General features: G+C 52.2%; 1 protein-coding gene across 1 annotated transcript in view; it reads right to left on the reverse strand.

Annotated features, from left to right (window-relative positions):
• Positions 1–24,395, reverse strand: part of VANGL2 (VANGL planar cell polarity protein 2) — a 124,056-nt gene that overhangs the window by 27,369 nt on the left and 72,292 nt on the right. Inside the window, exons 3-4 of the mRNA XM_073609529.1 lie at positions 5,511–5,790; positions 4,551–4,674 (exon numbers count right to left, since the gene is read on the reverse strand). Of these exons, the coding sequence (XP_073465630.1) occupies positions 4,551–4,674; positions 5,511–5,581 (195 nt within the window). The 5' untranslated portion in view covers positions 5,582–5,790. The remainder of the gene's footprint in view (positions 1–4,550; positions 4,675–5,510; positions 5,791–24,395) is intronic.

A 24,395-nucleotide genomic window follows, 5' to 3' on the forward strand; every position in this document is an offset into this window, starting at 1 on the left:
CACATTGCTGCGTGGGGAGCTGTTGTGTTAATATGTCATTTTTATATGGAAACTTATTTTGGGGGCTTTCTAGCAGCCCTGTAAAAGTGTTGGTTTCCTTCAATGAGACGCAAAAAAGAAAAAAAAAACTGGAGAATGACAAGTTTGATCTTGTGACCTGAAAACCCAACCGGTTGAACGACTGTGTTAAGGTATAGCAGAGGGGGGGTATGGATTACAACATGGAGACTGAAACACACAGCCGCTGGCTCCGCTTCTTACGTTACATCTACAGACACTCTCACGCTATTAAAGCTCCCACAAACCCACCTAAAAAACAAATCTGCCAAGAATTTATTACATCTTGCGTTATTGTCGAGAAATTATTGTACAGGATTTATGAATTTTATCGAGATCTATATATATCTAGATCTCCCACCATCTCGCTCTCTCTAGATCTCCACCATCTCGCGCTCTCTAGATCTACATCTCGCTCTCTAGATCTCTATATATCTATCCATCTAGATCTCTATATATCTATCCATCTAGATCTCTATATATCTATCCATCTAGATCTCTATATATCTATCCATCTAGATCTCTATATATCTATCCATCTAGATCTCTATATATCTATCCATCTAGATCTCTATATATCTATCCATCTAGATCTCTATATATCTATCCATCTAGATCTAATATTTCTAGAGAGATAATCAATATTAATATATATAAAAACATTTTTTACATGTTGGTGCTCAAATCTTTTTTTTGGGGGGGGGGGTGGAGATGTGGAGGCAACCCGCGGCCCCCACTCAGCCAGCCCAGCCCTTCCCCCCCCCCATGGTGCTCGATCGATCGCTGCCCATCACCCCCCCACCCAGTCACTAGATTAATCGCAACTTCACCATCATGCGCTTCAAAAAAAAAAAAAAAACACATTGGAATCTAGGCGTCCAGCGTGTAGATTAGAGGCGGCGCATGGATTGGGGGGGGGCGCCCCATATGAGCAGCTGCCACTGGTTCTGAGGTGACAACGCTTCCTTACCTTACTGTAGCCATGGAGGAGTTGTCACTCCAGGACTTCAGGGGGGGGGGGGGGCAGCTTTTTTTCCTCCGGGTTTTTGCAGCTGGCTCTCTGATGTGATTTGGTCCATCAGGGGGACTAGCTGCAAAAACCAGGAAGAGAAAAGCTGCCCCCCCTCCCTCCCCCCATGTTGGCAAAGCGCATGTGTGCAAGAAACAGGAAAAGGAAAGACGGCCTCCTGATGACTTCACCAAAGAACATGGGTGACACGGGTAGTGGTCTTCTTTACTTATTCCTGCCTGTGTTAATGTTGGAGTGATCCTCTTACTACTTGTATGTTCATATGCAGTCAGCAGGACAGTAATGGAGGTAATAGCCCCCCGGGTAGAGGTAAAAGACTGACAAGGGTCCTAACCTATCCGCTTGCTATCCAAAACATTTTTGTTTCGCATACACTTTAAGGAATACTAAATGGTGCCTAAAAGGCAGGTCAATACTGGCTTAGGAGGCAACTTTGGCATCCCTTCAAGTGGACCTTCACCCTCCCAACTCACTTTCTAACACTTCACTCCTCTCAATCGAAAAACTATTTCACTTCATTCAGGGAACACATCCCCTGCACTTTCTCATTTAGGTGAGAAAGACTGATGCAGTACCCGCAGCCTACTGGGACTCCCATGGCATCACAGTAGACCATGGGTTATTCTACTAAGCTTGTACTGTTAGGGGGGCTGTCTGTCTCTTTTCGGCTTTTGCAGATGGCTCCTGTTTTTTTTTTTTTTTTGCATCATCGGGAGGCCGGCTGTATGAACCCAGAAAAGACAACCAGACCCCTGATGAATTTTCAGAAGATGGCGGCGCCAAACATTGTGTGGTGCAGCTGCTCTCTACAGAACACTGTTGGATCCTACAAGTATGCTTTTTTGTGTATAACCCATCTATTGGGAAGGGGGGGGTGTTCCGCAGCCTCCTGGGACACCTACATCATGCATCCCAGGAGGCCATGGGGGATTCTACTGCACATGCGCCATCAGGGGGACTGGTTGTCTTTTGCAGCTGGCCTCCGTTTTTTCAGCATCACCAGGAGGCCGGCTGCAAGAACACACCCCTGATGACGTCACAGAAGATGGGGGCATCGGACATGGCGGATCTCTACAGAACACCGTTGGATCCTGCGAGTATGCTTTTTTGAGGCTGGTTGGGGGGGGTGACGTTCCACTTTAAATGTTACAAATATGTAATACATTATGAGTAGGAGCCTTAGCCTGAATTTGCACAGTCAGTCTTTTGTTACGGCCGTCACACCATTCTTAAAAAAAAAAAAAAAAGAAGTACTGTCTACCTGCATGAAGGAGAAGGAGAAGGAGAAGGAGAAGGAGAAGGAGAAGGAGAAGGAGAAGGAGAAGGAGAAGGAGAAGGAGAAGGAGAAGGAAAAGGAGAAGAAGGAGAAGGAGAAGAAGGAGAAGGAGAAGAAGGAGAAGAAGGAGAAGGAGAAGAAGGAGAAGAAGGAGAAGGAGAAGAAGATTAAAACTATAATTGAAATGTATTTTTAATCAAGCTGTCTGTTATCTACCGACCAGTTTAGCTGTACGCTCTTGGAGGAAGGCATTGAACTAATAGGAAGGGTATTTGTTCCTTCCTCTGGTTTAATGAGGTGTGGAAAGGTAAATTTGTACAGCCAGGCCGCTAAACGGAGTTTCCATAGTAAAGAAAAAAAAAAAAGTTCCGCTGTCTCCTCCTGGCCTTCGCATGGCCTGGAAACAATTACATCACCGGCAGCCAATAGCGGTCGAAAAACGGCGACCCCTGTGCTGTGAATCCTTTTGCAAGCTCTCCCTGGCAACAGGTCAAAGACACGAGGACCAGTCTCGCTTACGCGGCCGGACTTGCTGGTTAGCGCTGCGCCACGGGATCTCGTCTGGAGATGCCGATAAGTGCTGCAAGGAATCAATAAACGCTCCTGTTAATTGAAGCTGCAGACAATGGCGGAAAATAATTAGTCACGAGGTGATGGCAGGCAATAAGCGAGTCTTCCGCTGCGTCGCAGAGCTATCCGCGCGCTGCCACGCCAAGCAAGGAAAAAGAAGAGGCAACAAGCGGACTGATTAAAGCCCAGCCACATGTGTGCTTTTTAGCAAGTAGCAAAAAGGAGGAATGTTTTTTGATGCCAAATTTTTGTGCTCTGTGGCATAACCAAACGCCCATGTTGCTGCTATGGGGCCTGGGGTAGGAAGGGGGCCCCTAGAGGACTGCAAAACTGATACTAAACTTTTTTTTACTGTTAAAAGTATGTATACTTAACACAAAAAAAAAAAAAGGTCCTTCTATTACTCTTAGCCACTTCCAAATTGTTTTGATGCCATGATCCAACTTTCAACTAGGATGGAAATGTTCATTCTCCGTGGTCCCACTGTATGTAGGAACATAGCCACCCGGTCTTGATTCCACTATATGTAGGAACGTAGCTACCCGGTCTTGATTCCACTATATGTAGGAACGTAGCCACCCGGTCTTGGTCCCACTGTATGTAGGAACGTAGCCACCCGCTCTTGGTCCCACTGTATGTAGGAACATAGCCACCCGGTCTTGGTCCCACTGTATGTAGGAATGTAGCCACCCCGTCTTAGTCTCACTGAATGTAGGAGCATAGCCACCCTCCCTTCCTTACTCTCAAGATGGACTATGGAATTTGTAGCATGCACCGATTGTTTCAAATAGGGGTCCTATCAAAATTTTCTATGGGGCCCCAGGATTCCTAAGCTGGCCATACACCCGTAGAATTTCCCTTGAAATTTTTCCTTTAAGTGTTCGACTTTTTAATAGTTAGTGGGATCAAATCGACATATGTTTTCAACCGCAGGGAGGAGAAAACTCGCAGAAACAGGATAGAAAGTATTTCACAAATGAATGAAATTGGGGGGGGGGGGGGTGTTCAGGAATTGTACATGTTGTGATGAAACCTATTTAATACGTCTGGATGAAATTTTAGGGGTTCTCAAACAAAAGTTGAGGCGATGATGACAAGAAAGAATGTTCTGACCAACAATATTTCAGAATTTCCTCACAAATGTTTGAATAGATATCCAACGGCATGAAGCCAGTTTTAGTAAAAGGGCAAGTTGACCTTTTCAAGAAAAATGAACACCAAATATCTTGGCCAGCCCTCCGGACTACGCTGCACATAGCAACCGTGATAGCCTATGCATTAGAAACTGTTCAAGAACTGTATTTTGTTGTTGTTACTGCCAATTACAGACTTTACCCCAGTGAAAAAACGCAGGTACCCTAATGGGTGTAGTATCACACCCTTTTATGAATATGGTACAACCTCTGGTTGGGTTATGGCACAAGAGTGCTTACCATGTTTTGTTTCTAAATAAATACCAACAAGGACAAGATGGAGATGGTGTGTAAAAGAAACCCAATTCCAACTACAATTTTGTTTAGGCCTTGCTAAACCATCAAATCCAACATCCTATTGGTTTTTGTCAATTGCGACCCCATTTACATCCACCACAATTTCTAGTATTTAGAGATGATGTACCCGGTCTTCTCCTCTCGTTGACTCATTGTCTAACAAAGGCTCTCCTGGAGCTTGGATGGTGACCGACTTATCACCGCGACTGCTGCCATCCCGGCTTTTGGATCGATGACGATCCCTCCGTTCTCTGTACAGACAAAATAAAAAGTCACATGTTAAGGCTAATGGTCAAAGCTCAATACTTAAATCTTTCTCTAAACAGAGTGGCAGTCAGTATGTAGATTTCAACTTTGTTCCCAGTCAAAGTCGCATACCCTCCCAACATTCTACCACACAATATACACAGCTCTATTGGTCTGTCAAGGACATGCATTGCACTGCTAGCAGTGGAGGGGACAACAGTCTCAAACAGTCCTTAATGCCCAATGAAAACTATATAGATTTAATAAACTGAAAAGGGGCATAGAGAAGGACAGCGCTTATTTGGTTTTGTGCATTAGTAGAGACTGTCCAAGAAACAAATAGGTGCTTTTCTTATCGTGAATCTCTTTGACCCCAGGAATCTATAGCAGGAGAATTGATTTGTAAAAGTGACTGTAATAGTACCAATCCAAAGTCTCTGGCCATCGCCTGTAGTAGGTCCACAGTCTCTGGCCATCGCCTGTAGCAGGTCCACAGTCTCTGATGTTTGCCAACCTATCGGACCCTTCTCTCTACTCTCTCATGGCTGTGTGCCATTTGACTAATCTGCATACGACAAGCTACAACCACACCTTTATGTATCAAATAAGGCTCAAAATTCAGAGAAGTGAAATCAAATAAAAATCCAAAACACCAGAATTTGGCACAATTAAGAAAGTTCCCAATATAATTTATATCATAAAATGTTGCACCAACCTGCCCTTGAGGCATCAAGGGAAAAGGAGCAGGGAACGCAACTGGACCCCTGCTGAACGCAGGCCCCAAAGAAGCCAACCAAGCATCCCTGGCATCAATTTTCATTTCTGAATAGCAGTCTCTTACCTGTGTTTGCGTGAACTTCGAGATTGCCCCGACTTGTAGGAGTACCCAGAATATTGGGACTCGTTGTCCATGTTTTCAGAGTAGCGACCTTTGTGGCGATCCACGTTTACAGTTTTTGGTTTCCCTGACCCTGGAACTGCCGCCAACACGGCCGCCGCCTCTTTCAGCACAGGCTTCTTCAGGCCAAAAGGCGCCACCAGAAAGTCCACTTTCAACTTGAGGGACTCTATTTTGATTGGCTGGTGTGGTCCGTCTCATAAGAAAAAAAAAACAAAGACACCTAAAAAAAAAAAAAAAATGGAGGTAAAAAAGGCGAGAAATAGTTAGATGTGGTCAACAGGTTTTTGAGATGAAGGCAATAAAAGTACAATCTAAATCACACAAAGCAATTTTTTTTTCTAATATTTTCTACAAAACTTTCCCACTTTGACCTTTCCTTTCTGCAAAAAAAATCTTTCACTTAAGCTGGCCATACATCAGTAGAATTTTGTTTAAATGTTTCTATGGAAATTCTGAAAAATTGTTGGTCATAACATGGCACATCATGGAGTCAACTTATTTCATTTGAAAGCCCTTAAAAAAACTTTTGTCCAGGTGTAAGAAGTCTTTTTTGCCTAGGAGATAAGATTTACAATACAGGACAAATATTTCCCAAATGAAAACTCCATTCACAGTTATAATTTTATTAGTTTGAGAAAAATTTTCCATCCTACGCCTTCGAAACTGATCATCAATTTGACCACACTAACCTTTAGAAAATTGCACGAATGTTCTACTGGTGTATAGCCAGCCAACAGTCTACCGGGGCATGGCCAGCCAACAGTCTACCGGGGCATGGCCAGCCAACAGTCTACCGGGGCATGGCCAGCCAACAGTCTACCGGGGCATGGCCAGCCAACAGTCTACCGGGGCATGGCCAGCCAACAGTCTACCGGGGCATGGCCAGCCAACAGTCTACCGGGACATGGCCAGCCAACAGTCTACCAGGACATGGCCAGCCAACAGTCTACCAGGACATGGCCAGCCAACAGTCTACCAGGACATGGCCAGCCAACAGTTTACCAGGACATGGCCAGCCAACAGTCTACCAGGGCAGGGCCAGCCAACAGTCTACCAGGGCATGGCCAGCCAACAGTCTACCAGGACATGGCCAGCCAACAGTCTACCAGGACATGGCCAGCCAACAGTCTACCAGGACATGGCCAGCCAACAGTCTACCAGGACATGGCCAGCCAACAGTCTACCAGGACATGGCCAGCCAACAGTCTACCAGGACATGGCCAGCCAACAGTCTACCAGGACATGGCCAGCTTTAGCAAGGATGGAGGGTTTTATTGGCGCTTTGTGTCTAGTCTACCTGTCTTGGTTTCCCCATGGCGTTCTTATCCTAGCATCAGAGAGACAGGAAGGGAGGTGAATTCTTACTCAAGAGAACACAATTGGTTAAACACAAAAAGTTCAAAGTTCTAAAATAAAACAGTAGTTATGTGTAAGAAATAATGTTACATATTAAACAAACTAGCAATAAAATCAGATAATAAAGCTGGCCACACGCTGATAAGATTTTTTTTATGAACCTTCACATGCAAAATCTCATCAGTACATTCTAGAGTACCATCAGAGACGCGATGCATGTTGCAAAATTCTCTTGCTTTTAACATTCAATCTTGGAACTAATGGAATGTCCCAAATGAAAACCAACTTCACCGTTAGATTTTCAAAAAATGTTCCTTTGTGACTTTTGAAAATTTTGGTAAATATGACCCTAATCACTATTTAAAAAATTTAGCAAACCTTCTGAAATAAGTTTTCTTTCTCAAATGAAATTCTACCCACGTTTAACCAGCTTAGACAAAACAGAGTGCTCTGACTGCTATGTCATCGGGAGGTGGAAAGTGAGAATTTTCCATTGTGTTCATTAAATTAACCCCCGGGGGCAACTTTCTGTTTAAGTTTCTGTGACTCACAGTGGTTTGTTTACCCTCAACACAGAGCTTTTCTTCCCATCAGAAAGCTGCCCTAATGGGGCAAAGCCAGCAGATGTGCTCCCCTGGGCTTCCTCATAAGATCCCGAGCAGTGAGAAAAGGACAGTCCATGGCGGCCATGGAGGGTCGAGAAACAAAGACCTGAGCACTGAGAAGGAAGTGATATCATCGCTCTCCAGACAATATAGATTTTACAGGAGTGACATTGCTCTCCAGATACAAGTTATACACACTCACCGGCCACACCTGTTACACCTGTAACAGAAATTGCTATACAGCCAATCACATGCCAGCAACTCAATGCATTTAGGCATCTAGACGTGATAAAGACGACTTGCTGAAGTTCAAACCGAGCATCAGAATGGGTAAGAATGGGGATTTAAGTGACTTTGAACATTGCATGGTTGTTGGTGCCAGACGGCTGGTCTGAGTATTTCAAAAACTGCTGATCTACTGGGCTTTCCTCACACAACCATCTCTCGGGTTTACAGAAAATGGTCAGAAAAAAGAAAATATCCAGTTGTGTGGAGGAAAATGCCTTGTTGATGTAGGAGGAGAATGGGTAGACTAATTCCAGAACATAGAAAGGCAACAATAACTCAAATAACCATTTGTTACAACCAAGGTATGTGGAATACCATCTCCGAATGCACAACGCATCGAACTTTGAAACAGATGGGCTACAGCAGCAAAAGACCACACCGGGTGCCACTCCTGTCAGCTAAGAACAGGAAACTGAGGCTACAATTCGCACAGGCTCAACAAAATCGGACAATAGAAGGACTGGAAAATCATTGGTCTGAGGATTTTCGATTTCAGCTACGACATTCAGGTAGTGGGGTCAGAATTTGGGGTAAACATGAAAGTATGGAGCCATCCTGCCTTGTAGCAACAGTTCAGGTTGGTGGTGGTGGTGGTGTAATGTTGTGGGGGATATTATCCTGGTACACTTTGGGCCCCTTAATACCAATTGAGCATCGTTTTAATGCCATGGCCTACCCAAGTATTGTTGCTGACCATGTCCATCCCTTTATGACTACAGTGTCCCCATCTTCTAATGGCTCCTCCAGCAGAATAATGCACCATGTCACAAAGCTCCACTCATCTCACCACTGGTTCCTTGAACACGATAATGAGGTCACTGTACTCCAATGGCCCCCAGTCACCAGATTTCAATCCAATGCGTGATGCCATCATGTCACTATGGACCAAAATCTCTGGAGGAATGTTTCCAACACCTTGTTGAAGCTACGCCACGAAGAATGAAGGCAGCTCTAAAAGCAGAAGGGGGCCCAACCCGATACTAGCAAGGTGTGCCTAATAAAGTGGCCGGTGAGGGCATTTTACAGAACATTAGAGCACTCAGATAGTAAATGAAAATTTACTTAATATCTGAGTGAATCAGAATGAAGGACTTTTCGTAAACAGAGTCTACGCTTTCACTAATCTGTCTCTCTTTCCGGAAAGGCCAGGAAAGTTCCCTCTATGGTCCTTTTGTGCGGATCTTTCCATGGCTGTTTGAAACTCCAGCTCAGATATGATATGTAATAAGCATTACCCGGCATATACCAGAAACATGGATCTGTGTGGTCGATACTCTGTGGGGGATAAAGTTACAGAAGAGACAATTGAGCTTTTGTCCCTGGCTCAGCCCTCAATGAGAAGGATTATGGGGGGAGATTTATGAAAAATGAGTGTCCGGGTATCTATAGGAGTAACTGGCCTCTAATAACTGCTCAGCACACGTTCATTAAATTTCATCTAACATACAGATAATCTGGCCGGTTAGGGCGATGAGGGAGAGGATCCATAGGATAACGGAAGCGGGATTTTAGCGATTTGCTTGCAGGACCCCCATTGTGTGCCTGCCGGCAAGAAGACCTCATGAGGCACAACCAGGCCAGATATTGATTCCAACATTTCTGGGCCTCACTCCTGAAAACTGGAAGAACTGTGCCTGTTTCCCATAGCAACCAGGATTGCCTGGTTATGGTGCCTTTCACACCACAAACGTGTGTCAAAGTACATAGAAATAGTTGCTTGCGTGGATGTACAGGTAAGCACATAGAAAACCTAAGTTCCAAAATGTACAAAAACAATAGCGAAAGAGGGAGCGAGACGGGGGAGCGAAAGAGGGAGCGAGACGGGGGGGGGGGGGGCGAAAGGCGAGAAGGAGGGGGGAACTAAAGAGGGAGAGGGAGCGAGACGGGGGGCGAAAGGCGAGAAGGAGGGGGGAACTAAAGAGGGAGAGGGAGCGAGACGGAGGGGGGAACTAAAGAGGGAGAGGGAGCGAGACGGGGGGGAGCGAAAGAGGGAGAGGGAGCGAGACGGGGGGAGCGAAAGAGGGAGAGGTAGCGAGACGGGGGGAGCGAAAGAGGGAGAGGGAGCGAGACGGGGGGAGCGAAAGAGGGAGAGGGAGCGAGACGGGGGGAGCGAAAGAGGGAGAGGGAGCGAGACGGGGGGAGCGAAAGAGGGAGAGGGAGCGAGACGGGGGGAGCGAAAGAGGGAGAGGGAGCGAGACGGGGGGAGCGAAAGAGGGAGAGGGAGCGAGACGGGGGGAGCAAAAGAGGGAGAGGGAGCGAGACGGGGGGAGCAAAAGAGGGAGAGGGAGCGAGACGGGGGGAGCAAAAGAGGGAGAGGGAGCGAGACGGGGGGAGCAAAAGAGGGAGAGGGAGCGAGACGGGGGGAGCAAAAGAGGGAGAGGGAGCGAGACGGGGGAGCGAAAGAGGAAAGCGAGACGGAGGAGAACGAGAGCGAGACGGAGGAGAGCGAGACGGAGGAGAGCGAGACGGAGGAGAGCGAGACGGAGGAGAGCGAGACGGAGGAGAGCGAGACGGAGGAGAGCGAGACGGAGGAGAGCGAGACGGAGGAGAGCGAGACGGAGGAGAGCGAGAGCGAGACGGGGGAGCAAAAGAGGGAGCGAGATGGGGGAGAGCGAGACGGGGAAAGAGCGAGACGGGGAAAGAGCGAGACGGGGAAAGAGCGAGACGGGGAAAGAGCGAGACGGGGAAAGAGCGAGACGGGGAAAGAGCGAGACGGGGAAAGAGCGAGACGGGGAAAGAGCGAGACGGGGAAAGAGCGAGACGGGGGAGCGAAAGAGGGAGCGAGAGCGAGACCGGGGGGAGCGAAAGAGGGAGCGAGACGGGGGGAGCGAAAGAGGGAGCGAAATGGGGGGCAAAAGAGGGAGCGAGAGCGAGACGGGGAGAGAAAGAGGGAGCGAGACGGGGGAAGAGCGAGACGGGGGAAGAGCGAAAGAGGGAGCGGGAGCGAGACGGGGGAGCGAAAGAGGGAGCGAGAGTGAGACGGAGGGGAGCGAGAGTGAGACGGAGGGGAGCGAGAGCGAGACGGAGGAGAGCGAGAGCGAGACGGAGGAGAGCGAGAGCGAGACGGGGGGAGCGAAAGAGGGAGCGAGACGGGGGGAGCGAAAGAGGGAGCGAGACGGGGGGAGCGAAAGAGGGAGCGAGACGGGGGGAGCGAAAGAGGGAGCGAGACGGGGGGAGCGAAAGAGGGAGCGAGACGGGGGGAGCGAAAGAGGGAGCGAGACGGGGGGAGCGAAAGAGGGAGCGAGACGGGGGGAGCGAAAGAGGGAGCGAGACGGGGGGAGCGAAAGAGGGAGCGAGACGGGGGGAGCGAAAGAGGGAGCGAGACGGGGGGAGCGAAAGAGGGAGCGAGACGGGGGGAGCGAAAGAGGGAGCGAGACGGGGGGAGCGAAAGAGGGAGCGAGAGCGAGACGGGGGGAGCGAAAGAGGGAGCGAGAGCGAGACGGGGGGAGCGAAAGAGGGAGCGAGAGCGAGACGGGGGGAGCGAAAGAGGGAGCGAGAGCGAGACGGGGGGAGCGAAAGAGGGAGCGAGAGCGAGACGGGGGGAGCGAAAGAGGGAGCGAGAGCGAGACGGGGGGAGCGAAAGAGGGAGCGAGAGCGAGACGGGGGGAGCGAAAGAGGGAGCGAGAGCGAGACGGGGGGAGCGAAAGAGGGAGCGAGAGCGAGACGGGGGGAGCGAAAGAGGGAGCGAGACGGGGGGAGCGAAAGAGGGAGCGAGAGCGAGACGGGGGGAGCGAAAGAGGGAGCGAGAGCGAGACGGGGGAAGCGAAAGAGGGAGCGAGACGGGGGGAGCGAAAGAGGGAGCGAGAGCGAGACGGGGGAGCGAAACAGGGAGCGAGAGCGAGACGGGGGGAGCGAAAGAGGGAGCGAGAGCGAGACGGGGGGGAGCGAAAGAGGGAGCGAGAGCGAGACGGGGGGGAGCGAAAGAGGGAGCGAGAGCGAAACGGGGAGAGAAAGAGGGAGCGAAACGGGGGGCGAAACGGGGGGCAAAAGAGGGAGCGAGAGCGAGACGGGGAGAGAAAGAGGGAGCGAAACGGGGGGCAAAAAAGGGAGCGAGAGCGAGACGGGGGGCAAAAGAGGGAGCGAGACGGGGGGCAAAAGAGGGAGCGAGACGGGGGGCAAAAGAGGGAGCGAGACGGGGGGCAAAAGAGGGAGCGAGAGCGAGACGGGGGGAGCGAAAGAGGGAGCGAGAGCGAGACGGGGGGAGCGAAAGAGGGAGCGAGAGCGAGACGGGGGGAGCGAAAGAGGGAGCGAGACGGGGGGAAGCGAAAGAGGGAGCGAGAGGGGGTAAGCGAAAGAGGGAGCGAGAGGGGGTAAGCGAAAGAGGGAGCGAGAGGGGGGAAGCGAAAGAGGGAGCGAGAGGGGGGAAGCGAAAGAGGGAGCGAGAGGGGGGAAGCGAAAGAGGGAGCGAGAGCGAGACGAGGGGAGCGAAAGAGGGAGCGAGAGCGAGACGGGGGAGCGAAAGAGGGAGCGAGAGCGAGACGGGGGGAGCGAAAGAGGGAGCGAGAGCGAGACGGGGGAGCGAAAGAGGGAGCGAGAGCGAGACGGGGGGAGCGAAAGAGGGAGCGAGAGCGAGACGGGGGGAGCGAAAGAGGGAGCGAGACGGGGGAGCGAAAGAGGGAGCGAGACGGGGGAGCGAAAGAGGGAGCGAGACGGGGGAGCGAAAGAGGGAGCGAGACGGGGGAGCGAAAGAGGGAGCGAGACGGGGGAGCGAAAGAGGGAGCGAGACGGGGGAGCGAAAGAGGGAGCGAGACGGGGGAGCGAGAGCGAGACGGGGGGAGCGAGACGGGGGAGCGAGAGCGAGACGGGGGGAGCGAAAGAGGGAGCGAAAGCGAGACGGGGGGAGCGAAAGAGGGAGCGAGAGCGAGACGGGGGGAGCGAAAGAGGGAGCGAGAGCGAGACGGGGGGAGCGAAAGAGGGAGCGAGACGGGGGAGCGAAAGAGGGAGCGAGACGGGGGAGCGAGAGCGAGACGGGGGGAGCGAGACGGGGGAGCGAGAGCGAGACGGGGGGAGCGAAAGAGGGAGCGAGAGCGAGACGGGGGGAGCGAAAAAGGGAGCGAGAGCGAGACGGGGGGAGCGAGACGGGGGGAAGCGAAAGAGGGAGCGAGACGGGGGGAAGCGAAAGAGGGAGCGAGACGGGGGGAAGCGAAAGAGGGAGCGAGAGGGGGGAAGCGAAAGAGGGAGCGAGAGGGGGGAGCGAAAGAGGGAGCGAGAGCGAGACGAGGGGAGCGAAAGAGGGAGCGAGAGCGAGACGAGGGGAGCGAAAGAGGGAGCGAGAGCGAGACGGGGGGAGCGAAAGAGGGAGCGAGAGCGAGACGGGGGAGCGAAAGAGGGAGCGAGAGCGAGACGGGGGGAGCGAAAGAGGGAGCGAGAGCGAGACGGGGGGAGCGAAAGAGGGAGCGAGACGGGGGAGCGAAAGAGGGAGCGAGACGGGGGAGCGAGAGCGAGACGGGGGGAGCGAGACGGGGGAGCGAGAGCGAGACGGGGGAGCGAAAGAGGGAGCGAGAGCGAGACGGGGGGAGCGAAAGAGGGAGCGAGAGCGAGACGGGGGAGCGAAAGAGGGAGCGAGAGCGAGACGGGGGGAGCGAAAGAGGGAGCGAGAGCGAGACGGGGAGAGAAAGAGGGAGCGAAACGGGGGGCAAAAAAGGGAGCGAGAGCGAGACGGGGGGCAAAAGAGGGAGCGAGACGGGGGGCAAAAGAGGGAGCGAGACGGGGGGCAAAAGAGGGAGCGAGACGGGGGGCAAAAGAGGGAGCGAGAGCGAGACGGGGGGAGCGAAAGAGGGAGCGAGAGCGAGACGGGGGGAGCGAAAGAGGGAGCGAGAGCGAGACGGGGGGAGCGAAAGAGGGAGCGAGACGGGGGGAAGCGAAAGAGGGAGCGAGAGCGAGACGGGGGGAGCAAAGGAGGGAGCGAGACGGGGGGAGCAAAGGAGGGAGCGAGACGGGGGGAGCGAAAGAGGGAGCGAGAGCGAGACGGGGGGAGCGAAAGAGGGAGCGAGAGCGAGACGGGGGGAGCGAAAGAGGGAGCGAGAGCGAGACGGGGGGAGCGAAAGAGGGAGCGAGAGCGAGACGGGGGGAGCGAAAGAGGGAGCGAGAGCGAGACGGGGGGAGCGAAAGAGGGAGCGAGAGCGAGACGGGGGGAGCGAAAGAGGGAGCGAGAGCGAGACGGGGGGAGCGAAAGAGGGAGCGAGAGCGAGACGGGGGGAGCGAAAGAGGGAGCGAGAGCGAGAGGGGGAGCGAAAGAGGGAGCGAGAGCGAGAGGGGGAGCGAAAGAGGGAGCGAGAGCGAGAGGGGGAGCGAAAGAGGGAGCGAGAGGGGGGGAGCGAAAGAGGGAGCGAGACGGGGGGAGCGAAAGAGGGAGCGAGACGGGGGGAGCGAAAGAGGGAGCGAGACGGGGGGAGCGAAAGAGGGAGCGAGACGGGGGGAGCGAAAGAGGGAGCGAGACGGGGGGAGCGAAAGAGGGAGCGAGACGGGGGGAGCGAAAGATGGAGCGAGACGGGGGGGAGCGAAAGAGGGAGCGAGACGGGGGGAGCGAAAGAGGGAGCGAGACAGGGAGCGAGAGCGAGACGGGGGGAGCGAAAGAGGGAGCGAGAGCGAGACGGGGGAGCGAAAGAGGGAGCGAGAGCGAGACGGGGGAGCGAAAGAGGGAGCGAGAGGGGGGAGCGAAAGAGGGAGCGAGACGGGGGGAGCGAAAGAGGGAGCGAGACGGGGGGAGCGAAAGAGGGAGCGAGACGGGGGGAGCGAAAGAGGGAGCGAGACGGGGGGAGCGAAAGAGGGAGCGAGACGGGGGGAGCGAAAGAGGGAGCGAGAGCGAGAGGGGGGAGCGAAAGAGGGAGCGAGAGGGGGGGAGCGAAAGAGGGAGCGAGAGGGGGGGAGCGAAAGAGGGAGCGAGAGGGGGGGAGCGAAAGAGGGAGCGAGAGCGAGAGGGGGGGAGCGAAAGAGGGAGCGAGAGCGAGAGGGGGGGAGCGAAAGAGGGAGCGAGAGCGAGAGGGGGGGAGCGAAAGAGGGAGCGAGAACGAGAGGGGGGGAGCGAAAGAGGGAGCGAGAGCGAGAGGGGGGGAGCGAAAGAGGGAGCGAGAGCGAGAGGGGGGAAGCGAAAGAGGGAGCGAGAGCGAGAGGGGGGAGCGAAAGAGGGAGCGAGAGAGGGAGCGAGAGCGAGAGGGGGGGAGCGAAAGAGGGAGCGAGAGCGAGAGGGGGGGAGCGAAAGAGGGAGCGAGAGCGAGAGGGGGGGAGCGAAAGAGGGAGCGAGAGGGGGGGGAGCGAAAGAGGGAGCGAGAGGGGGGGGAGCGAAAGAGGGAGCGAGAGCGAGAGGGGGGGGGGAGCGAAAGAGGGAGCGAGAGCGAGAGGGGGGGAGCAAAAGAGGGAGCGAGAGGGGGGGAGCGAAAGAGGGAGCGAGAGCGAAACGGGGAGAGAAAGATGGAGCGAAACGGGGGGCAAAAGAGGGAGCGAGAGCGAGACGGGGAGAGAAAGAGGGAGCGAGACGGGGGGCAAAAGAGGGAGCGAGAGCGAGACGGGGGGCAAAAGAGGGAGCGAGAGCGAGACGGGGGGCAAAAGAGGGAGCGAGACGGGGGGCAAAAGAGGGAGCGAGACGGGGGGCAAAAGAGGGAGCGAGACGGGGGGCAAAAGAGGGAGCGAGACGGGGGGCAAAAGAGGGAGCGAGACGGGGGGCAAAAGAGGGAGCGAGACGGGGGGCAAAAGAGGGAGCGAGACGGGGGGCAAAAGAGGGAGCGAGACGGGGGGCAAAAGAGGGAGCGAGACGGGGGGCAAAAGAGGGAGCGAGACGGGGGGCAAAAGAGGGAGCGAGAGCGAGACGGGGGGGGGGGGAGCGAAAGAGGGAGCGAGAGCGAGAGGGGGGAGCGAAAGAGGGAGCGAGAGCGAGAGGGGGGGAGCAAAAGAGGGAGCGAGAGGGGGGGAGCGAAAGAGGGAGCGAGAGCGAGAGGGGGAGCAAAAGAGGGAGCGAGAGCGAGAGGGGGGGAGCAAAAGAGGGAGCGAGAGCGAGAGGGGGGGAGCAAAAGAGGGAGCGAGAGGGGGGGAGCAAAAGAGGGAGTGAGAGGGGGGGAGCAAAAGAGGGAGCGAGAGCGAGAGGGGGGGAGCGAAAGAGGGAGCGAGAGGGGGGGAGCGAAAGCGAGAGGGGGGGAGCGAGAGAGGGAGCGAGAGCGAGAGGGGGGAAGCGAAAGAGGGAGCGAGAGGGGGGAGCGAAAGAGGGAGCGAGAGAGGGAGCGAGAGCGAGAGGGGGGGAGCGAAAGAGGGAGCGAGAGGGGGGAGCGAAAGAGGGAGCGAGAGCGAGAGGGGGGGGGAGCGAAAGAGGGAGCGAGAGCGAGAGGGGGGGAGCGAAAGAGGGAGCGAGAGCGAGAGGGGGGGAGCGAAAGAGGGAGCGAGAGGGGGGGAGCGAAAGAGGGAGCGAGAGGGGGGGAGCGAAAGAGGGAGCGAGAGGGGGGGAGCGAAAGAGGGAGCGAGAGGGGGGGAGCGAAAGAGGGAGCGAGAGGGGGGGAGCGAAAGAGGGAGCGAGAGCGAGGGGGGGGAGCAAAAGAGGGAGCGAGAGCGAGAGGGGGGGAGCGAAAGAGGGAGCGAGAGCGAGAGGGGGGAGCGAGAGCGAGAGGGGGGAGCGAGAGCGAGAGGGGGGGAGCGAAAGCGAGAGGGGGGGAGCGAAAGCGAGAGGGGGGGAGCGAAAGCGAGAGGGGGGGAGCGAGAGAGGGAGCGAGAGCGAGAGGGGTGAAGCGAAAGAGGGAGCGAGAGGGGGGAGCGAAAGAGGGAGCGAGAGCGAGAGGGGGGGGAGCAAAAGAGGGAGCGAGGAAGGGGAGCAAAAGAGGGAGCGAGGAAGGGGAGCGAAAGAGGGAGCGAAAGAGGGAGCGAGAGCGAGGGGGGGGACGAAAGAGGGAGCGGGGGGGGAGCAAAAGAGGGAGCGAGGAAGGGGAGCAAAAGAGGGAGCGAGGAAGGGGAGCAAAAGAGGGAGCGAGGAAGGGGAGCAAAAGAGGGAGCGAGGAAGGGGAGCAAAAGAGGGAGCGAGGAAGGGGAGCAAAAGAGGGAGCGAGGAAGGGGAGCAAAAGAGGGAGCGAGGAAGGGGAGCAAAAGAGGGAGCGAGGAAGGGGAGCAAAAGAGGGAGCGAGGAAGGGGAGCAAAGGAGGGAGCGAGGAAGGGGAGCAAAAGAGGGAGCGAGGAAGGGGAGCAAAAGAGGGAGCGAGGAAGGGGAGCAAAAGAGGGAGCGAGGAGGGGGAGCAAAAGAGGGAGCGAGGAAGGGGAGCAAAAGAGGGAGCGAGGAAGGGGAGCAAAAGAGGGAGCGAGGAAGGGGAGCAAAAGAGGGAGCGAGGAAGGGGAGCAAAAGAGGGAGCGAAGAAGGGGAGCAAAAGAGGGAGCGAGGAAGGGGAGCAAAAGAGGGAGCGAGGAAGGGGAGCAAAAGAGGGAGCGAGGAAGGGGAGCAAAAGAGGGAGCGAGGAAGGGGAGCAAAAAAGAGGGAGCGAGGAAGGGGAGCAAAAAAGAGGGAGCGAGGAGGGGGAGCAAAAGAGGGAGCGAGGAGGGGGAGCAAAAGAGGGAGCGAGACTTAAAAAGGGAGCAGGGGGGGCAAGAGAGCTCAATAGGGAGCAGAGGAGTGCAAGAGCAAAAGAGGGAGCGAGAGTGCAAGAGAAAGCAAAAAGCTGAGTGAATGAGCGCGAGTGCGCTGAACACAAAAGAAAGAGCAAAAGAAAAAAGTAATGCACACACACAAACATTTGCACTCCTCCTAGAAGTTTTCTATTTTATAGACATGAGATGGAGGACACGGACAGCAGAAGACGGTAGTATTTCCTGAGCTCAGCCCAGTGGTGGACGACATTCAGACTGACACTTTCTGCTTGGTGTAACGCAGAGTCGTGGTGGTTGAACCATAACACTACTAGGCCCGGTTACCGTAGTAACGCCAGTAAAAGGCCATTTGATATAAGGAGGCGATGGTGTTGAGCTCACAAGGCTCAGGGTTCTCTAATGAAGACAAGGTCAGGATGCTACAGTCAGGAAGGGCCGTTGTCCCAAATGCCAGATTTTTTGCGCATCTATTGCCATGGAAACCCACAAAAAAGGGGGACTAGTCTAGGCGCACCTCCCCCTCCCTCCTTCCCGGTTTCCTAGGTGATGGCAGCCGGCCTGCAAACATCCTCTAAAACAAGTGCAGGGAGCGAAGCTGGGTGGAGAGAGTGACGGGAAGGGTGGAGGGCGAGCCCGGGCCAACATAAAGGAAGGAGAAAAATGGAGGGAAGGAGCCCATTCTCTTCTCCACTCCTTTTGTTCTGTAAAATGGGATCACATTTCTCCAGGGAGACGGCTCTGAAAAGCTTCAGGAAAAAAAAAAAAAAAAAAACCTCCACACCACCCGAGCCAACAACTTCCCGGGACACCAGGAAAGGTCCATCTGAAGGACTTCCATGAAAATAGCATTTATTCCATCGCTTCATAGTTATGTGCGGGTTTTCCCACAACCTTTGACTTGTACTTCTGTATTGTCATACACCCAAGACTGAGGATTGTGTGCGTTCTTCCTAATGTTAATGCCAATAAAGCATTGTAAATAGATAGATGGGGGAAGCCATCTTTGCTCATTACATACGCGAGAGCTGCTCCCTGCTCAGCTGTGCTGAATTACATACGCAAGAGCCGCTTCCTGCTCAGCTGTGCTGCATTAAAACACGTAAGAGCCGCTCCTTGCTCAGCCATGCTGCATTACATACGCAAGAGCCGCTTTCTGCTCAGCCGTGCTGCATTACATACGCAAGAGCCGCTTTCTGCTCAGCCGTGCTGCATTACATACGCAAGAGCCGCTTCATTGCTCAGTTGTGCTGCATTACATACGAAAGAGCCACTTCCTGCTCAGCTGTGCTGCATTACATACGCAAGAGCCGCTCCTTGCTCAGCTGTGCTGCATTACATAGGCAAGAGCCACTTCCTGCTCAGCTGTGCTGCATTACATACACAGGCGCTGCTTCCTGCTTGGCTAGCAAGTGCGCACTCTCTCAGTACATAACAGCGGAGCCAGATGATGTACATATGCCATGGCTCTACATTACAACCCACTGGCTGCACAGTGGTCACATGATCTGTCCCTCCAGCTCCAGGTCATTAAAGTGCAATTAAAAAAAAAAGGAAAAACTTTTTCGTTTTGGATAGAATAGAGAGGGATAGAATGGAGAGGACCCCGGTCAGTTCTTATTGCGGTCTGTTAGATTTGTTTTATTTTACCATCATCATTGAAGATGTAAGATGAAGATGTAAAAAAAAAAAAAAAAAAAAATCACAAACTTTTGGGAAAAGTAATAAGGGAAATCCCTCATTAGTGTCCCCATTGGGATTTTCCCTCTATTTGCAGGGATTTCCTCTCACTTCCTATTTTGGCTATGGGACAAGAAGTGAAGGGAAATCTCCCTATTGGGACAAAGGGCAAAAATAAACCTTACAGGGGTTATAGCCCTCCCCTACTCTATCCAAAACGAAAAAAAAAAAAAAAAAAAAAAAAAAAAAGTGTTGCCTATAGTTCTACTTTAACCACTTCCGGACCACCGATATACATCCTTACTTTGAGGACGGATATCATTGTTATGACAGCAGCTAGCTGCTATAACCCCGGTATCCTCGTGTTCGGCCGGCGGTCCGCTACAAGATAAAAGTGATCTCTGCAGCGGATTCGCCGCGAGATCACTTTTATCAGCGGCAGGAGAGGGCCCCCTGCCGCATACCGGAGGTGATCCGGTCCTTCTGCTGTCTGGGCATGGAGAAGAGTGAGGGGAAGATGGCCCCCACCCATCTCCATGACATTGTCAAAACGTCACTTCCGCCCATAGCTCTTAAAAGGGACATTTAAAAAAAAAATTTTTTAAATCATTTCTTTAAAATGACAATTTTTTTTTAATTGCATTTTAGTGTAAATATGAGATCTGAGGTCTTTTTGGCCCCACATCTCATATTTAGGAGGTCCTGTCATGCTTTTTTTCTATTACAAGGGATGTTTACATCCTTGTAATATGGATAAAGGCGACACCATTTTTTTTTTTTAAACAGTGTAAAAATAAAAAAAATAAATTTTTTTTTTTTTAAACGCGCCCCGTCCCGCCGAGCTTGCGCGCAGAAGCGAACGCATACGTGAGTAGCTCCTACATATGAAAACGGTGTTCAAACCACACATGTGAGGTATCGCCGCGATCGTTACAGCGAGAGCAATAATTCTAGCCCTAGACCCCCTCTAACTCAAAACACGAAACCTGTAGAATTTTTTAAACGTCGCCTATGGAGATTTTTTAAGTGTAAAAGTTTGTCACCATTCCACGAGCGGGCGCAATTTTGAAGCGTGACATGTTTGGTATCAATTTACTTGGCGTAACATTATCTTTCACAATATAAAAGAAAAAAAAAAAAAAAAGTTGGGCTAACTTTACTGTTGCCTTTAATTCAAAAAGTGTCTTTTTTCCAAAAGCAGTGCGCTTGTAAGACCGCTGCGCAAATACGGTGTGACAGAAAGTATCGCAACAACCACCATTTTATTCTCTAGGGTCTAGAAAAAAAAATGTATAACATTTGGGGGTTGTAAGTAATTTTTTTAGCAAAAAAACTTGTTTTTAACTTGTAAACACTGAGTCTGAAAAAGAGGCCCGGTCTTAAAGTGGTTAACAGTGACGGGGGGGGGGTGTCGTCTCAGTGACAGCTCGGTGTCTGAGTAGGGAGCATGCAAGTTTGCACGCTCTCATTACAGAATAGCAGAGCCAGCTGATATACATTCACATGATGGGGAGCCTTCCCCATTCACTCCCCATCACAAACCACGACAGCTCGGTCAATGTGTTAGGAGCGCACGCAAGTGTGCACGACAGAACAGAACATGAGAACGGGAAGGTGTTAAATAAAGTTTTGCACAGCTCCGTTTAATCTGTAGGCATTTACAAGACAGGTGTATGTAGATTTACCTTGAAAGGCAGATAAGCCGTGTTTACTACAAGCGATAATTATATTGTAACCAGCGTGACGGCTTATCTGCGTCTCAGAGACGGGGCATTCCTGGATCAGATTAGCACCAGGGGAAGACATCAAAAGTCTAATTGTTATCCATTTTTGTTAAAAAAAAAAAAAAAATTAATTCATTCATTTTTATCCATTTGCCAGGATTCCTATCAGGCCATCCTTCGCCGCCATTATTTCACCGCGCCACAAAGTCAGAGCGCGCCCGAACCACCTACACATGTGAAAGCATTTCTCTGTACTTTGGAATAATGGCCTTACATATACAAAGCTGGCTGGTAATACCTTAATAACACATTAGGGAAACCACAAGCTGCAATTAAAAGGAAGTCTGATCGATCTGCAACCTGAAGAACCAGCTCCCCCTTCCTCCCCCTCCCCCACACAGAAATAACTCAAAGTCCAGGCTGGGAGATCAGACGCCCATCCTAGGTGAGACTTGGCCCCTGAATAACGGCTTGAAATTAAATCCTCATAGACGGCCTGGCGGGGTCTTGTTTAAATTCGAACGCTAAATAAAGTTATTCAATAAATCATCCCATATAGATCTTTCATGATAAGTTGCATGAATGCTGAGTAATTTCACATCCTCTTCCTCCCCCGACAAAGCCTTGATCTGCCTTTCTCTCAAGGACCATGCCGCCATCTTTGTTTAGGCAGTTGAGTCTGAGATGCTGGCACTGCACCAGTATAGGTTCCTCCAGGGTAAAGGATGCAGAACTGCGCCCCCTGCTGCCGATGCATGCCGTAGAATGGGTGTCATGGGTTGTGCATGCATGGTAGGTTTTCCGTGACGGCTCTGGGTGGAAAGTGGGCATGATGGAGCACAGTGTGACAGCAAATTGAGGCAAAACGTGCGTTTAAGCTGTGGCCTCCTAGTTACCAGATGCAGATCTGGAGCATGACTGTGGTGAGGGGGTGCGCCCCCCCCCACCACTTTGCTTGGGACACCCCACCCCCACCCCTTTATGACCATTGAAGCGAATGGGTTGCCCTATGTGCGACACGCAGAATTGCGTGAAAATGGTGCAACAAGAAATGCAAGTGGGAACCAGGCCACCATGGCAACTAGAAATGGTGTTCTGGCACCTTAGCTTTTGTCAGCCGGCTACAGCGTAGTCCTCTAGTCCTGGGAGGCTGTGCATTGACATCCTCCCAGAACCCCCCGGGGTGAGCTCTGATCGAGGCAAAGGGCCAATCACAGCGGGCCTTTACCATGTGATCACCCGTGTCCAATCACAGTTGTTTACATGTAAACAAATGCCGGCTGATAACCAGCTATCCTGTGACAGAGGATATTTACATTGATAACCAGTGCAGCCTCATAAGTAACCCCTATCAGTGCCTCCCATCAGTGCAGCCGCATCAGTGCCCATCAGTGCAGCCGCATCAGTGCCCATCAGAGCAGCCGCATCAGTGCCCATCAGCGCAGCCGCATCAGTGCCCATCAGCGCAGCCGCATCAGTGCCCATCAGCGCAGCCGCATCAGTGCCCATCAACGCAGCCACATCAGTGTGCAGCTGCATTAGTGCCCATCAACGCAGCCACATCAGTGTGCAGCCGCATCAGTGCCCATCAACGCAGCCACATAAGTGTGCAGCTGCATTAGTGCCCATCAACGCAGCCACATCAGTGTGCAGCCGCATCAGTGCCCATCAACGCAGCCGCATCAGTGCCCATCAACGCAGCCACATAAGTGTGCAGCCGCATCAGTGCCCATCAACGCAGCCACATAAGTGTGCAGCCGCATCAGTGCCCATCAACGCAGCCGCATCAGTGCCCATCAACGCAGCCGCATCAGTGCCCATCAACGCAGCCGCATCAGTGCCCATCAACGCAGCCGCATCAGTGCCCATCAACGCAGCCGCATCAGTGCCCATCAACGCAGCCACATCAGTGCCCATCAACGCAGCCACATCAGTGCCCATCAATGCAGTCACATCAGTGAGCAACCGCATCAGTGCCCATCAACGCAGCCGCATCAGTGCAGCTGCATCAGTGTTCTTTTGTTTTTAAAAGTCAGTCTTTTTTCATTTATTTAGCAAAAAATAAAAACCCCAGTGGTGATTTAATACCACCAAAAGAAAGCTCTATAGGTGTGAAAAAAAAAAAAAAAGATAAAAAAAAATGATAAAAATGTTACCAGTACAGTGTTTCATGACCGCGCAATTGTCATTCAAAGTGTGCCACTGCTAAAAGCTGAAAATTGGCCTGGGAAGGAAGAGGGTGAAAGTGCCCGGTAGGCAAGTGGTTTAAAATTAAAAAAAAAATAAATAAATAAATTGTTCCTAACTTTTTTTGCTGGCTCCTAGATTCGAAACAAAATTGTCAAGCCCTGCCCTACATGATATGTGAACATGGCCTTATATACACCCACAACTGTATGATCAGAGGGGTACCCACCCCCCCTTGTTACCCCAATTTTAATATGGTCCTCGATGGGGTTTCAATTAGACAACACTGGTTGAAAGCAAAAGACATACACACACCGTGCTCTGGGAGGTTAGTGTTGCCAGCGCACCCTGTATTAAATTATTTGTAAAATAAAGATTTTATACACATAATAAAAACTATATTACAACTTATAAAAATGTCATTAAAAAATGTTGACACGAAAGTTTCCCTCTTCCAGCGGGGCCCCCAGCGTGTACCAGGGAGGGCTCTCTGAGGACAAAAACTCTATATTTAGAAAACTCTGTAAAATTGACACTCTGCCTAACCAACGATGTCCGATTGCACAATCCGTTTTTTTACACTTTGTCCTGGTTTAATGAGCTGCACATGATCAATTAATAGAAAAATAAGGTCTTGGTAGGGGTCTGGTCTGAATTACTTTCAGCAAAACAATTCACAGCGGATTCATAAAAATTCCACAGAGAGGGAAACTAACACCAAACAAATTAACAGCTGGAAACAGCAATATCTATACCAGCAGACTTAAAGGAGAAAAAAATCTCTTCCGTTTAAAAAAAAAAAAAAAAAAAAAGGGAAAGCATTAGAGAAATTTTCGATTTTTAATATTCATCAGCGCTAATCGGTGCAGCCTCATTTCAGTGCTGGCACATCAAGGCCCATGGGTGCAGCCTCATCTCAGTGTAGCCTCATAAGCGCCCATGGGTGCAGCCTCATCTCAGTGTAGCCTCATAAGCGCCCATGGGTGCAGCCTCATCTCAGTGTAGCCTCATAAGCGCCCATGGGTGCAGCCTCATCTCAGTGTAGCCTCATAAGCGCCCATGGGTGCAGCCTCATCTCAGTGTAGCCTCATAAGCGCCCATGGGTGCAGCCTCATCTCAGTGTAGCCTCATAAGCGCCCATGGGTGCAGCCTCATCTCAGTGTAGCCTCATAAGCGCCCATGGGTGCAGCCTCATCTCAGTGTAGCCTCATAAGCGCCCATGGGTGCAGCCTCATCTCAGTGTAGCCTCATAAGCGCTCACGGGTGCAGCCTCATCTCAGTGTAGCCTCATAAGCACTCGTAGGTGCAGCCTCATCTCAGTGCAGCCACATCTGGGCCCGTGGATGCAGCCTCAGATCAGCACCCATGGGTGCTGGGCCGGAACAAGCCTGAAGTAACCGAAAGTACCAAAAGATCTTGGATCAGCATAAGTG

The sequence above is a fragment of the Aquarana catesbeiana genome, linkage group LG13, assembly GCF_042186555.1.
Source record: "Aquarana catesbeiana isolate 2022-GZ linkage group LG13, ASM4218655v1, whole genome shotgun sequence".
NCBI classification, from domain to species: Eukaryota; Metazoa; Chordata; class Amphibia; order Anura; family Ranidae; genus Aquarana; species Aquarana catesbeiana.